We start from the raw sequence: 17,139 nt of genomic DNA on the forward strand, positions 1-17,139 counted from the left end.
TGGAAATATTTGTTTTTTTCGGTTTGCATGTGCATCCTGAAATTGACATTCACTAACACCAATCAAAATCGAATCCTTCCAAGCCTACATTTAAGGTATAGGAATAAGCAGAGCGAACCCAATGAGCTCCCTCTTGTGGGGAAAACAGAAAAACAGAAGTGAAAAAGCAAAATGACAGGCAGCTAAGCAAAGGAGCTAGAAGATGGCAAGAAAACTGTCATTTTTTTTTTAAGTTATGTAGTGTAAACTGATCTGATGTCTTTACAAAAAGGTAGAACCTGTGTCCATTTGCCCAGCCACATAATCACATTAAGTCAAGTAACTAAGCCCCATCCTGCAGCTGTTGGAACTATTCATGTAAGTCAGAGATTCCCAAACCTTTTATTTTTGCTGCATCCTCTTTTGGAGTACCATGAGCGGGCCCCCCCTCAGCACAGGGGAAAGAGGGGAACCCTGCTAGGGGGTGGGATGGGAGCAGGAAAGAGGAGGGAAAGCCCCATGTGACAAGAAAGCTCCAGGGCTCCTCCCCTGCGGAGGAGGGGAGCTGCTAGAGCAGAGGGGCCTGTGGGGACGTGTGCATGGATCCCATAGGTTCGGCTTTGGGCAGGGGTCCTTAGGGGAGGGGCAGCTCCTCAGCCTCACAGATCTGTAGAAGTCCAGAGTGGCTGGATGAGGCAAATCCAGCATCTGGGCCCTTCAGTGGGCAGCCAGATCCACCCCCAAGGACCGCCCTCTGCCTTGCCCCCGCACCCTGGCACAATGTCCAGTCTGGATCCTCTTAGCAGCTGCACAACTTCCTCTCCTTTGGTCCTCATCTCTCTCTGAGAGAGCTACCACCTCCCCACACCTGCCTCAGGCCCTGCTGCCCTATGGCAGCTCCCCATGGATGGCCTGTTTCCACCCAGCACAGCCTCCATCTTCACCAGGCCCAGATCCCCACTCTCTCAGAAGACTATGAGGTGGATAGAAAGCTGGCTAGATCATCGGGCTCAAAGGGTAGTGATCAATGGCTTGATGTCTAGTTGTCAGCCCGTATCAAGTGGAGTGCCCAGGGGTGAGTCATGGGGCCTGTTTTATTCAACATCTTCATTAGGATGATGGGATGGATTGTACCCTCCGCAAGTTTGCGGATGACACTAAGCTGTGTGTGTGTGTGGGGAGGTAGATATGCTGGAGGGTAGGGATAAGGTCCAGAGTGACCTAGACAAATTGGAGGACTGAGCTAAAAGAAATCTGATGAGGTTCAACAAGGACAAGTGTGGAGTCCTGCACGTAGGATGGAAGAAGCCCATGAACTGCTAAAGGCTGGAGACAACTGGCTAAAGATCTGGGGATTGCAGTGGATAAGAAGCTGGATCTGAGTAACCAGTGTGCCCTTGTTGCCAAGAAGGCTAACGGCATATTGGGCTGCATTAGTAGTTTGTCAGCCGATCGAGGGAAGTGATTATTCTCCTCTATTTGGCATTGGTGAGGCCACATCGGAAGTATGTCCAGTTTTGGACCCCCCCCCCGGGTAACGTCTGTCCAGATCTGGACCTGCGCGTACAAAATCTGGGTGCTTACTGTGAACCTCCCCAAAGCTCACTACCACTTGGATCTGATATCGCTGCCACCAGCCGAAGTTTCCAGGGTTTCGGCCCCTCGAGGTTCCCAAACTTTTCTTGGGGACCCCTCCAAGACCAGAGCCCCTGGGTCTCCCTTATCTCTCCCCCAGCTCCCCTCCTTTCTGGGTTAGCCGGGCCGATGCTGTCCTATTCCCTTTGAATACAACCGAGGAGGCAAGCTAGCTCCCGAGCATGCATTCAAACTCGTCAGCATCACACAAGAATTCACCCTCCCTTTTCCCCGTAGCCTTTCCCCTGGGACATAGGAAAGTAAGACACAGAGCTTGGGCTTTCCCTCCCCTAGACCTGCACAGATATAACAGAGCTACGGCACAGAAATTCCCACAAGTTTAAAAGAAACTTTATATAAAAGAAAGAAATACAGAACAATAACTGCATTAAGAAACTCATACAGATATGGCTTATAAAGAAATAGGATAACAGTCTGATGTTAAAAGATAAGCCCAATTAAACCAGTCCAGCAAATCAAACACCCAGGTAAATACAAATTAAAGCACATCACACAGCGATTACTTTGTTTCCTTTGACTCACGATGTTAGTGAATATCTGAAACGGGATGGATTAGAAGAAAAGCTTGTTTACTCACAGCCGAGGAAAACAAAAAGACCCCGAGTTTCCAGTTCCCTCCCAGACTTTAAAAAAAATCCAGGTCTCTGACTGGTCCTCTGGTCAGGTGTTTGGTTCCCCCTTTGTTCACCCTTTGCAGGTAAAAGAAAATTAACCCTTACCTATCTACTTATGACACCCCCCCACATAGAAAGGATGTGGAAAAACTGGAGAGTGTCCAGCTGAGGGCAATGAAAATGATGAGGGGGCTGAGGAACATGGCTTACGAGGAAAGGCTGAGGGAACTGGGCTTATTTAGTCTACAGAAGAGAAGAGTGAGGAGGGATTTGATAGCAGCCTTCAACTACCTGAAGGGAGAGGTCCAAAGGGGGCTGGAGCTAGGCTGTTCTCAGTGATGTCAGATGACAGAACAAGGAGCAATGGTCTCAAGTTGCAGTGGGGGAGGTTTAGGTTGGATATTAGGAAAAATGATGTCACTAGGAGGGTGGTAAAGCACTGGAATAGGTTTCCTAGGCAGGGGGTAGAATCTCCTTCCTTAGAGGTTTTTAAGGCTTTGCTTGACAAAGCCCTGGCTGAGATGATTTAGCTGGTGTTGGTCCTGCTTTGAATAGGGAATTGGACTAGATGACCTCCTGAGGTCTCTTCCAACCCTAATCATCTATTATTCTAAGAGCCCTCCTCTTGCTATCCACCCCTCATTCCTGGCTCTGCAGTGCATGGCCTCAAAGCTGTGGGTGCCCAGTGTGCCTTGGAGGATGTGGGGTGCCCCACAGGAAGAGGTGGAGTCAGATCTTGGCCAGGGAGATGCTGTCTGGTGAACACATGGCGCAAGCAGTGCATAGCAGGCGGGAGGGGCGCAGCAGCTGCAGGCAGCAAGATGGCAGCACAGCACTGGTTGTGCTGGGTAATGGTAACAGGTGTCCAGGGTGGGAGGCAGACTCTGGAACCAGACTCTTCCCATCCATCCTGCTCCAGGTCACATGTGCCCAGATAACCTTATTGTGACCAGGGGCATGCCCTATTGTTTGAAAACCTATGATGTAAGTAAAGGCTGCAGGATCACCCCCATATTTAACTAATCTTAGTAGTTATCAAGCAGCACTCTTAAGTACCAGTGATTAATCACTAATTTTACTAGCGCTAGTGGACACAAAGACTCTAATCACTGTGCCCTAATTTCTTTGTCATAAATCTGCCCCTGAAGCCAGGAACCAGCCAGCCAGATATTTTCCCATGTGAAGAATCAGGCCCATGTACAGAGAAGCCGCATATCTGCTCTTGAGCACTGGATCCAGCAACAGCAACACAAATGATTTAATAGAATTATAGCTCAATGCCTTCAATCCGAACTTAGATCTCTGTTATACCCTCTCCACCTTTGTTTGGGAATAAAAGGAGAATCTCGAAACACCACTAGAGAGGATTCCAGCCATTCAGTCATAATTCATTAATGTTTTCCCATCAATAAACAATGTAGCAAGCACCAGAATCCAGCAATGTTCACAATTGAGCTGATTTGGATTGACATCATCTAAAATATGACCACAGAAAAGGGGGAGGGGGGGAGGGAACCCTGCAGGGCAACTTCCTTCTGATTTCCAATTGTGGCAATCAGAAAAACTCTAGGTATGCCAATAAAGGTCAATTATGTAAGGACAAGAATCTGAGTTTCACCTTCCAGCCCAAGTTAGATTACAGGTCTCTTGGAAACAAAGCCAACTCAATTTCAGCTGAAATCTATGAAATTCAATGTTGATACATGCAAAGTAATGCACACTGGAAAACATTATACTATACTTACAAAATGATGGGGGTTTAAATCAGCTGCTACTACTGAAGAAAGAGATCTTCAGGTCATTGTGGATAGTTCTCGGAAAACATCTGCTCAGTGCGCAGCAGCAGTCAAAAAAGATAACACATTGTTGGCAACCATTAGGAAAGGGATAGATAAGAAGATAGAAAATAGTATAATGCCACTATGTAAGTCCCTGGTGTACCCACACCTTGAATACTGAATGCAGTTTTGGTTGCTCCATTTAAAAAAAAGATACATTAGAATTGGAAAAGGTTCAGAGAAAGGCAAAAAAAAAAAATGATTAGGGATATGGAACCGCTTCCATAAAAAGAGAAATTAAAAAGACTGGGACTCCATATCTTAAAAAAGAGACATTAACGGGCAGCTACGATAGAGATCTATACATTCATGAATGGTGTGGAGACAGGAAACAGGGACGCAGTACTCACCTCTTCACATAGAGCAAGAATAGGGGGTCACCCAATGACCCAAAAGGTTGCAGGTTTAAAGCAAACAAAGAAATACTTCTTCACACAATGCACAGTTTATCTGTGGAACTCACAGCATTTGGATGTTGTGAAGGCCAAAAGTATAACTGGCTTCAAGAAAAAAATTAGAAAAGTTCATGGAGGATAGGTCCATCAACGGCTATTAGCCAAGATAGTCAGTGCCACAATCCCATGCTCTGGATGTCCCTATAACTCTGACAACCAGAAGCTGGGACTGGATCGCTCGATAATTGCCATTCTATTCATTCGCTCTGAAGTATGCCCAGTGGCCACTGTTGAATGACAGGATACTGGGTCAGATGGACCATGGTTTGGCCCACTATGGTCCTTCTTATGTTCTGATTAAACCCAAGCAGATGACAAAAAACAGGGTATGAGAGTGGGATGCAGGGCTCACAGGAAAGCAGCAGGCTTGGTCACTAGAAGGAAGTTAAAGAAAATCTTGCTTTTGCCAATGACTTTTTATTTTGAGAGAAGGGAGACTATCAGTGTTATGGACTGAGTGAACCTGAACTAGTTTACCAGGAGATAAATTGCAGGTAACCAGTGGTACCTGGGATTATTCAGAATTATCATTTGCATGGAATATTGGATTGTGGGAAAATATGCTCCTGGAGCTCTTAAATATAATTGGTGGAATTTACAGATTTAAGGTCAGAAGGGACCAATGGTCACTGAGTTTGACCTTCTGAATAAAACAGGCCAAAGCACCTCACCCAGTAATTTCTGCATTCAAGTGACAAGTAGCTGTGTAAATTACATATTGGTAATTTGGCATGAATCAGTGTAAATTCCATCCTAAACCCTCAAGTTGATTTACTTTCCCTCTTACAATCTCACACTTCTGCCTTCACAGCCTACAAATTACACCAATGCTGCTTGATGTCTACATTGCACCACCATACATGTCACTGCTGAATTTCTCTCAATAGAATTAATTTTTGTATAGTTTGTAGTTCTGAAGGACAATGAATAATAAAAGACACCTAACACTTCAATGCTACAGACTTTTGCAGACATATTTTAGAAGAGTTTAGGAAGTTATTAATGTATTCAAAGGAAGTCAAAACTTTAAAAGTAAGTCACATCAGCAGAACAATTAAAATTATAATAATGTTTTACAATATTGATATGCCTTTTCTACTATAGGCTACAGCTTTCAGTGCCAGCATCATTAAGAGATTCTTCAAATTACTTTTTAAATATTCTTTTCTCCTAGGATTTTCACTTACATCTAATTAGACTACTTACCCCGTGCCATGTAATCCCCTGTTGCCAAAACTGCTAAATGCTTCAATAAGAAGGAAGAGGGCATCAATGGAGCAAGACAGATGTAATGTTATTGGTTAACAATAGTGGTGTGAAGCAACTGCCTTAATTATAGAGCTCATTAATTCAGTGTTGAGAAAAAACTTGGTGATAATTCTGTTAAAATGTCTAATCTTTTCAAGACAGCATCTGATTGTGAAAAACTCATTTTACACCTTTAATAAAGAAAGATGGAATAATAATTTAACTAGCAATTATGAAAATCAACATCTGCATAAAAATAAGTAAAACTGTAGGCTATAAAGGTTATTCACCATTAACATAATAAGGATTCCACACTTCCCTTGCTCTGTTTTATCTTTTCAGGTTTACATATGGAAGAATTTGGACCTTAATTGATTTTATTTTAGTCTAATTAGTTTTAAGAACGTAAACAAACATTTTATAAGTTGCAGCAGTCTCTTGGATTTTTAGCAAAAATTTTATGTAGGAATGGGCCTCAGCGACAAAGTTTGGGTCTGAAATTCCCCAGAGTTTGAAGATGCTTGAAATTGGATCCATCACTAACTACCTGGGGTTAGGAAGAAACTTCCCTTATTACTAGCGCCTTGGCATATAACAAGGATCTGTAGTAGAACCAGCATTATTTAACATATTAAATGAAATTCAATATAGAAAAGTACTAGGTGATGCACACAGAAGGAGAAATTTAAATACTGATGGATTCTACATTAATTATAATCACTAGGGAAAAACACACAGGCAACACTATGGACAGTTCTGTGCCCAATAGTGGCAAAAACCAAACAAAAGGTCAGCCTGCATCAATAAAGGGATAGAGACTAATAATAATAAATATTATAATGCTGTTAGGTAAATCTATGGTATGCCCTCATCTGGAACACTGTTCTCTTGGGTTTCCTAGTAAATACAATCTCTCTCTCTCAGAAATAAAAGGCCCGGAGAAGGACAATGAGAACGATAAGAGACATGAAAAGCTTGCCATATGAAGAGAGACTTTAAAAGTTTACCTCGTTGAGGGAGAAGCTAACTAATGGTACACACACTACACACCTCGCTAGCACAAATATAAATAGCACTGTAGACAGTCAGGGTTGGCTCTAGCCATTTCACCGCCCCAAGCACGATGGCAAGCTCCAGGGAGCGCTCTGCTGCTTGCTGATCCCACGGCTCCAGTGGACCTCCCGCAGGCGTGCCTGCGGATGCTCCACTGGAGCCGCGGGACCAGCGGACCCTCCGCAGGCACGTCTGTGGGAGGTCCACCGGAGCCACCTGCCGCCCTCCCAGCAACCAGCAGAGTGCCCCCAGCAGCATGCTGCCCCAAGCACGCGCTTGGCACGCTGGGGCCTGGAGCCGGCCCTGTAGACAGTGAGGCAGTGTTTAGATGAGTAAAGACATGCCTAAACCCTACACGGTTCTCGACACGCGCAAGCAATGTCTTCCCCCTATTTTTAGCAGTAGAGTGTCCCGCTGCCTCCTTGCAGCTGGAGCTCTTCCTTATGGCAGGCAAAGAGCATAGCATCCGATAAATGATTAGACATTTACAATATATTGGCTATAAGATCATCATCCTCCGTTACAATACCCAAAATAATATTTATTTACATATTTATATAATGACTCTCAAACCTCATTTTTCATTAAACGAGAGATTCACTAACTTTCTCACATTATGGGAAAAATTTTCCTTTAGGCTTGGATCATTATTATTATTGGATTATCGTCCATTATGAGGATTTCACGTCATCTTCTAAAATACAGACAACTGATCATACCTAATATGACAATGTCTGTGTTTCTGTACAGAGGAGTCATTCATGGATATTTTCCCCTTTCTGAGTGAGGAGGAGGGAGCACCTCTATTAATAAAGCTCCTGGTGCACTTGGAGGAGCCCAGAAACCCTCAGACAGGTCAACCCTTGGATGACTGGATTTTGCTGTTCACAATCTACACCAATGAAATCTTAGAGAAACAAGACGACAATTCAGAAGGCACCTACATATGTGGGAGTACATGGTGTCTCCAATATACTCCTAGTCAGTCTGGGACCTGTCTTTATCATCAGGTAAGACAGACATCCAGCTATGGCGCCTTGCATATTTCTGTCTAATATTCAGCTAACAAGGTAGGTGACAGAGTTCAACATGAGGCAATGGAAAATTATCAAACTTTGGAAACAATGTAGGTCATTAAATACTTCAAGGACACGGTAGAAATGCTATTTAATTATGTTTGTGTGTGCGCATGCACATGTACAGGTTCACTAAGTTATCTGTGCCTTTTAAAATTAAGAGTTATATATACTAAGACGAAGAAAAAATTATCACTTACTGACAGAACGGAGAGCAATTCTTCAACACTGCATTCAGGTTTCAACCGGTCCTTGAACATCCTAACAGTTTGATGCTTCAAGTAGTAGTAAGAAGCAATGCGGCCATATGTCAGAGGTTCAATGCTACGATTATCCTGTTAGAAGGGAAGAAAATATACCATGAAATGTATAAAAAGACGTGTAAAGCTTTTAAGATTGTATTTTAAAATAGACAGCCATGAAAATAAGATTGCAAAATGGTTCAAAAGCATGATACTAGTCCAGTTGCCAAACTGATTAGAAAAACCCAGTTTTCAGCATTGATAGTCTTGTGAGAGGATCTATTGCTGAAGTCAGACATGAAATTTCAAGATCTGAGAGTGGGAGTTGCAGGAATTTTAGGTTAATGCAGGACAAATCTATGGAGTTGTGTAACAATTAGATAATTAAAGCAATACATGAACAAACAAAACTGTGCTGAAAAAAATAAATTGGCATTAAAGATTACCTCTACTGTATTTTTACTGATGGATTCTTAAAAAAGTATAAATTAGTCTTACCTCTCCAATTTCAATACAGCAGGAACATTCCAGGTCAATGAGGGATCTCTCAACAAGGTTTGAAAGGAACTTGTTCATGGTGTCATGGCTCACATCATCTAAATTATAGTAACTAGATAAATTTAAAACAGATTACATAAGCACACTGTCAATATTTAACAATAAAGACATCTTCTAGAAAGATTATGAATGCAACTAGACTGCTGTTCTAGAAACGTGCACAAGCAGCATGGATGAAGGAAGAATCCACACTGGTCATGCAATTAAACAGAGAATTGTTCCCCTTTAGAGTCTAAAGAGAAATCCATGCTTCTTTTTGGTGACTCTTCAATGGACTCTGGGAGTAGCCAAAACAATACTAGCATCTATACATGAAAAGATAACATTTTAAGTATTAAACAGCTGAGAATAAAGCAAACAATATAAAATATTTCATTCTGTAAACTGGAGTGTTTTCCAGTTTGCATGGCTACAAGTTTAAATAAGCAATATAATCTCAGGAAAGGATATATTTTCTTTAATCAGCGAAGAGATGGAGAAGTAAATGTTTTAGTATTTTGGAATAATAATAATAATAATAATAAAGCTAGCTGGATTGATACATTTTGAAAACACATGGAACACCCAAGTTTTGATTTATTAAACACTAATATTTTTCAGCCTAATTTTTCACAAAAAACTGAAATCAATCAACAAAGGCATTTTACATTAGGAGTATTTAGTACACACAATAGTGTATATTCTCCTGGTTCTTCTGTTTATGTGCATTTATCACATTGTACAGTAATAATATTTCTTTGCTATCTGAACTAAAGACAGATATTTCTAAATGAGCCAGAACATTTTACTACAGCTATGCATGAGAAAAGACTCATTGACATTTTTGACCAACTCCTGCGCTCGTTACTAGCAGAATTATGGGCAAAACTATATTAGCAATCTATGGGCAAAAACCTCAGCTTCTTATTCAGACAAAATTAATATGATTTCAACGGGAGTTTTGCCCGAATAAAACTGGAGTTAAGACATACGAATTTGGCCCCATATGACCACTCAAGAAAGAAAGTGAGGAATTGGCTCTACAATTGGTAAAGGAAATGAGTACATTCTTAAATTTTAGTTTCGAACCTTTAAAAATAAATTCTTAAATAAAGCAGTGCAATTAAAACACTATTTTAAAGTATAATTCCAACATTTTTAATATAGAAAAGGTCAATAATTCAAAAGCACAATAAAAAAAAAGAGGACACTGAGTTGCCATGAACTTATTCTTCTTAATTCTGTAAATAGCTGATTTTTTTTATGTCATTCAAAAATAGCATAATGAAATGGATGTTACAGTTAAATAAAGATGCTCTTTCATTCACACTTTTGCTTCAGTTACATTAGAACTTTTCCTAAAATTTCCCAGCGTTGCCACCACCCATTCAGCTTCACCACTGGTTACAATGGAAAGTTCTAGAGTAGTCCAGCTACTGCTGCTACTAGTGCTTTGAACATCTCTTCTGAGCAGTTAGACAACAGGGTGCCTAGAATGCCAGTAGCAGACTAGAGCCCTGTTTCCACTATTGCTCTAACTGTTGCTGATGCACTGGTGTTAGCATAGGTGGAAAAATTTATAAGGAACAATAAGTCTCATTCCACACACTCTTTAGCTCAGTGGTCCCCAACGTGGTGCCCGTGGGTGCCATGGCACCTGCCGGGGCATTTATATACACCCGCCTAGTGCCCGGCAAGGGAGAAAAGCCGCGACCCGCACCTGCCGGGTACCGAGAACTCCGGGGCTGCAGGCTGCAGGCGCCAGTGTTCTCTGTCCCTGGCAGACATGGGGCTGCGGCTTCTCTCTGGCTTCTCCGGGGCTGCAGGCGCTGGTGTTCTCGGCCCCAGCAGGCGCGGGGCCACGGCTTAAGCCGGAGAGAAACTGTGGCCCCATGCCTGCTGGGGACCGAAAATTCCGGGGCTGCAGACTTCATTCTATGTTAAAGTAAGAATAATAAATATATTTGGACCAGCAGTTCAACAATGTTTTACTTTTTAAAAATAAATAAGATGAAAACTGTTTATGATATTTATTTTGTAAAAACTCCTTAATTTTTCTTACAGGTAGATAAAAAAGAGCAAATTCACGTGGTAAGGTGAAATAATTTAATTAATACCTTTTACATGTAAAATTACCCTTTTAATCTTATGGACTCATATATTATGTAATATTAAATATGATGTTTTTCATATTTAATGTACAAATACAAAATAAGCTTTGAAAAACTGTTGGCGCCCGCCACACTCTTCTGAAAACATGAATGTGTTACTGGCCACAAAAAAGTTGAGGACCACTGCTTTAGTTAATTGCTACAAGTTTTCTTTAATCTAGCATTAGCAACAGAGACTACAGAAGTTCAACTGATTTTTTTAAAATATCATTTTCTGTAACACTGACTTTTTAGCAGCCTCTTTATCTGATTACATGTTTTTACTTCAAGCATCTTACCTGAGAGAAAGAGCACATTAAATAGCTACACATCTTCTGATTTCTTTTCTAGTAATCGTATACAGAGACAAATTAGGGGCATGATTTTCTGCTGCCTTGCATATTCAATTACTCCCGGGCAAAGTGGGTGTAAAACCCAGAATCAGTGAGTGAAAAATTCAGAATTGGTAGTACATTACAACTAATTTTGCACAGGTGTAAATGACTACAACAAGACCCTAATATTTTTGGTATACTCATCTTATATTGTGTTCAAAGCAAGAGTGCTGCCCAAGTAAAAACCAACCAACCACCTTTAATGCGTGTTAGATAAATACTTGCAAATCATAGGTGATAATGTATCCAAAGAGAAGGTAATTTGCAAGAAAGTTATTCCTGTATTCCTTTCTGCAAAACATCATTAACTTATCTCAGTGAACCTTCAAAACTTTCCAGATAACATTATATTGATAAAAATGGAATGGATTTTACTTATCTTTATCTTTTATTTTTATTGACATGACTTTTATTAAATTTCTCTTTCAGATTGCACACAGCAGTAATAAAATGATCCCAGCTTAGTGTCTGGTCCTGGTAATGCTTATTTCTGGGCGCAGAGTAGTATGTAATGTTCGAAAGCTCAGACCAAAAACTAGGATATTTTCAGTACTATTGTGTGGAGTCCTCTTGAAGTGATAATTTAGTAATGATGTTATTTTAAAAATGAGATACGTACAGCACTATGTAATGAATTTTTCAGGATCAGGCCCTATATGAGTAATTTAATCTTATCAAATTCTTGAAAGTAGCTTTGTTACTATTGTTCTATTACACGTTCTTGGCCTAATTTGCCATTCTTTACAGCTTAACAAGAAATTGTGATAGGCAAATTTCTTCTGAGAACCCTACAAAACGTAATATTTTTTCAGATTTTTTCAGATGTTTTTCTAAATTTGCTGATACCTACAGTTTTGGCAATTTTGTAGGGAAAAATCTTCTGAGTTCCCAATGCAAATCTACTTCAAAAAGGAGAATTTTAAAGTTATTTCTGATCTGAGGTGAAGTACTGTCAATTATTAACTACTACCTATAATAGGATAAATATATTATTAACCACACCCAAGGGAGCTTCTCAGTCATTCCGTGCCCTTTTATCTCAATAAATAGTGCAGCCATTCAACTGAAAAGACTATATTACTTTGATTTCAACAATGATTTTATGAACGAGATTATGAAGTATTTTAATAAATGCAGATCTGTTTGCATGCGAGTATGTTCAAAGTGTACAAACTGTACTTCACATCAGTTCTGCTATGAAGCTATATTATCTAGCTATTTAATTACAGATAAAGAATAAAAACAATGCCCCTTCATGCTCACTGCACTGAACCATCTAGTCATTATTTTCCCTTTGCTATAAACAGACAGCCTATCTTTTTATCAGCACATCATTTCATTTATTTCACTGTGAAACCCAGTTTCACAATAATTGACTTGTCAGAAGCTCTAATTTATGAGGATGGGGTCTGTAAGCCTTTTCCTATATTGGGCTCAACCTGTACACAAGCAGGGTTGAATATTTACAATGCTGTTAACAGGTGCTGAGTTGTTTAATGATTCTAATAGCCAGAAGCGTACTGAGAAAGCCAGCGGTATGACAATTACAGGCTGTTTGAACACAACAATTACTCGTCCCCTGAGAGGTGTGAAAGTCAAAGGCAGTTTTATACTAACACCATCTAGCACATGGGCTAGACAGGCTAACTTCCATTAGTAGTCCACTGGGAAACAGCAATAACAAACCCCTTGGTAACATAAAAATGTACAAAGTACATAAAATTTAAACAATCAAAACCTGAAGGAACTAACTTTTTATTGTCTTTTAAAATAATATATTTAAATCCTCAAATCTAGTAAAGTTTAGCAAGAATAATAAACCATGAAACATGAACTTATTTATCTAATGTAAGCAAGTGTGGAATTTCATCATTTGAGAGTGATAGAGAGATGTGTAGCAACATAAAATGTAGATGAAGTTACACAAAACATTTTGGATTTAATGTGGATAGTGGCAATCGTTTCCTGTTTAGCTTATGTAAACCTGACCTGAGCACTCTCTGGGAAATTTTTCATCAGGCTTGAAATGGTCCTGCTATAACTGTCAATGCTGTGAAGTCATTTGTTACAGCCCCAGGTTTTTTATGTTCAGGTTATACGGTAATAATAATGACACACACAATGAAAGCAGGTTGCAAAGACTGCTGAAAATATTACACAAATAATCTTGCTACTGTGAAGGTTTTCTCAGGATTTTTTTTTTTTAAAGCAAAATCTGCTAAATTAAATACCAAGCTCAATGTATGCTTTTTGAGACTTACGATTTTGAAAACATAATACCCTTTATGTACAAGCTTTAATATGGGAGACACATTCATAGACATCTTCCTTTGTTCTTTCCCTTGGCTTGTGGCCCTACACAGCCAGAGGAATTCACTGGGAATGGCATCTTCTGATAATGTCCCTGGCAGTGAAATGTTTGTGGTGAATCCATGTTATTGAGCACATCACTGTTAGGGGGAGCACAGTAAGCAAGTCCCAGCAGTGTCTGTGGGTGTATATTGTATTGGGGGCATCCTCTTGAAGTGGCTGAGATTCAGTATGTTTGATTGGAAAGGGAACTGTCCAGCTTCATTGGAGCCTGTTACTAATGCACTGATGTGTTACCATTGCATGTGTAAGTTATAATCTTTATGAGTATATTTGTCTACTTATTACTGTCTCGTATTTGCTTCCTTGTTCTATGACTGAAGTTAATAAAAATTACTTTTGGCAGGCTATATTTTGGCAGGTTATATGTTTATTTTATTGTATTCCTTTATACTTCATGGCAGCAAGAACCTCTACTATGTCTCACTTTCTCAATTTGGATTATGTTAATCAGCGGACTCCAAGACGTTAGATCCCACTTTTTCAGTGATCAGAAAGGAATTTGCCAGTGGGTTTACTGCCTTAATTCAGATCTTCACAAGTAGTTTTGCTACATAAGTGAGTTTTTACCAAAAATTCAGAAATACTGGGCACCTGTAAATTTGAGGCACTTACTTACTATTCCTGTTGTATGCATAGTCCATTTGGACAAAGCATGATCCAGAAGAGCAGCTGGATCCCGTGATTTGGCTTCTCAGTGTGCAAGCATTGGGTCTAACAACATTCTCAGAGAAGAACTCACCATTCACAATAGATTAGGGAAGAGAAGGAAGGCCTTGCTTGTGCAAACGCCCAGCACACCAAGATTTATGAGCAACAGACAAGGCTTTACCACAGAAATTCCTTATTATCTAGGTTTCTGACTAACGTTATCAACTCCATGATCCTTCTCTACCCATTGAACTGAAATTAATGTTTTGCTAAACTGATATACAGTATAATTTTTGTTTGGTAATGAAATGAACCTATTTTATAATCTCAAAACATGCTGTCAATAAAAAGTATTACATTTACATACACAATCCCAGAGAAGTATGAGTCACATCATATTTCTGTGCTTCCCAAGGTAATCGGGAAAAACAAACTCTTATTACACTACTTAAATAGTAACATAAGTGTTCTTCATATTTATGACGTAAAAACCAACATCTGGAACTAAACAAACTGAGGCCAAAAGCACAAAGTAGATAAATGGGTGTTTATCAGCATGGTCTATTAGTCTTGGTTATGGGTATTAATAAATTATTATGCTGTAATGTAGTCCCCTCCTGGACTTTGATTAATATAAATCACTCTACTCTGATTGGCTACTGCCCTTAAACTTCCCCATTCATAACAAACACGGGTACCACAACTTTTGAGTCTTCTTACGTTCTTCTCTTTTCACCTAACCTTCTGATACACACTTCTTTTTCCTTTGAAGAAGGCTTAGCTCCTCTTTACTAGAACAATTCCTTTTTAAAGTAAAATGAGAGAGAAAGGTAATAAAGCCTAGCGGCTTGTCTACACTGGGAATTTTTGTACTGGTGCAACTGTACGATTGCAACCCTCTAGTGTGGATTCACTATATGGATGTAAAAAATGACTTTTGCCAGCATGGCTTAACCCCAGATTGACACCATAAATCAATCAGGTGAAAGTCACCAATCGTTTTGAAACATACCAATATTAGGCAGTTGCACTACTGCAGTTACATCAGTGCAAAAATCCCAAGAGTAGACAAGCCTTAATATTACTTGGTTTAGAGAAGAGATGAATAAGAGGGGCCATGAAAGAACTGCATAAAGCAATGAATGGTATAGACGAGGCTGTTCTGGTCCTCCGAGTTACCTTTTCTCTTAATACAAAGCAACATCCAATGAAATTAAAAGGCAACACATTTAAAAACTGACGGAAGGAAATGTTTAGTCACACAAATAAAAACTATCCAGTGGAACTCATGACCACAAGGTATTATTCACGGCAAAAGTTTAGCGGGATTTAAAAAATATCAGAGAGTTATGTGAATAGTAAGAACATTCACGGTTACTCATTTGTAAAGAACACAAACCTTCCTATTTAAAGAGCACATGCCAATAACTAAATGGCGATGAAGAAAATTTCTTGTATGGGTCAATTAATAATTGTCCATTATGAAATCTCTTACATCTTCCTTCAAAGAATCTGTTTTTGGCCAATGTCATAAATCACTGGACTATACGTATCATAAATGTGAGCATTATATTCTCATCGTATTTAATTTCTACAGTTATCTGCAGCAAAAGGATTGATAGGACGTCAGAAATTTAGGTGCCCTTACAACTTGCGGGCATATAGATGGGTAGCATGAAGGCATTAAGTCACTGAAATCTGAGGATTTTGCATAATTGCTATTTGGTCACTGAGAAATAACTATGGATCGATTACGCAAATTATGCTACTTTGAATGGTTAATAATAGCCCTCAGTCTAGTAATAGAATCTGCATTTTGAAGGAGAAATAACCATAATATGCAAAATAGACACACTTAGCCAATCAATGCGCAAGGAACTGCAAATGTGAGATATAATGAAAAATTGTGCACTAATAAGAACAACTAATTGACTGAGACAATTCCATTTTATTATAATTTATGCTACTCTATTCTTTCACTGTGATAAATTCTTCAAGCTTGTCACAAAATGGAAAATCTTTTAAGGACAATCATTGAATGAATCAACTGAACATTCAATTTACATAAAGAGAAGTGATTTAAATTCCTCACTTCAATTTGTAGCTATATGGAGAGAAAGTGTATCACCACATTAATGTTCCAACTGCAAAGTTAATTCTGTTTAGCGTCACATATGTAGTAGGTTTCTATCCCTCTTTTTCTGATTAAGTGTGTAGCATAAAATATTGGAGCTTGATTTTCAAAAATGTTTCTAATGGTTGTTTCCTTTTTGAAGAAAAAGTTGGACTAATGAAGTCTATCTATTCACAAGGTTAATAGAATGGACAGGGTCTATTAATTTCACCCAAAGCCAAGGATCGCCTTTCCTTGCTGATGAAATGTGGTCTTTATCTAGGTCTCCAACCTGCAAGCTGTGATAGGCTAATCTCACATATTATTTTTTTCACAGAACAGAACTCTTGGCCAGTCTCATTCTCTCTGGCCACAGCCTTATAAACAAAGATTGATGTGGAAGCACCTTGTGGCATGGCACAGTACCTGCTTGCAACCTGCTTGCAATTAAAAAGCTTTAACTCAAACCACAAATTTCAAATCCCTAGAACATTTAAAAACGACTGACTCTAAGGCTTGGTCTACACTATGCGTTTAAAATGATTTTAGCAGTGTTAAACTGATTTAATGCTGCACCCGTCCACACAACGAGGCCCTTTATATCGATATAAAGGGCTCTTTAAACCAGTTTCTGTACTCCTCCCCGACAAGAGGAGTAGCGCTGAAATCGGTATTATCATATCGGATTAGGGTTAGTGTGGCCGCAAATTGACGGTATTGGCCTCCGGGCGGTATCCCACAGTGCACCATTGTGACCGCTCT

The 17,139-nt window shown here is 39.6% G+C and overlaps 1 protein-coding gene across 3 annotated transcripts in view; it reads right to left on the reverse strand.

The window, feature by feature from the left end:
• Positions 1-17,139, reverse strand: part of ASCC3 (activating signal cointegrator 1 complex subunit 3) — a 544,393-nt gene that overhangs the window by 62,018 nt on the left and 465,236 nt on the right. For all 3 annotated transcript variants that reach the window (XM_075063855.1, XM_075063856.1, XM_075063857.1), the window contains exons 35-36: positions 8,660-8,771; positions 8,120-8,254 (exon numbers count right to left, since the gene is read on the reverse strand). In XM_075063855.1, the coding sequence (XP_074919956.1) occupies positions 8,120-8,254; positions 8,660-8,771 (247 nt within the window). The remainder of the gene's footprint in view (positions 1-8,119; positions 8,255-8,659; positions 8,772-17,139) is intronic.

This window comes from Chelonoidis abingdonii, chromosome 3 (genome assembly GCF_003597395.2).
Source record: "Chelonoidis abingdonii isolate Lonesome George chromosome 3, CheloAbing_2.0, whole genome shotgun sequence".
Lineage (NCBI taxonomy): Eukaryota > Metazoa > Chordata > Testudines > Testudinidae > Chelonoidis > Chelonoidis abingdonii.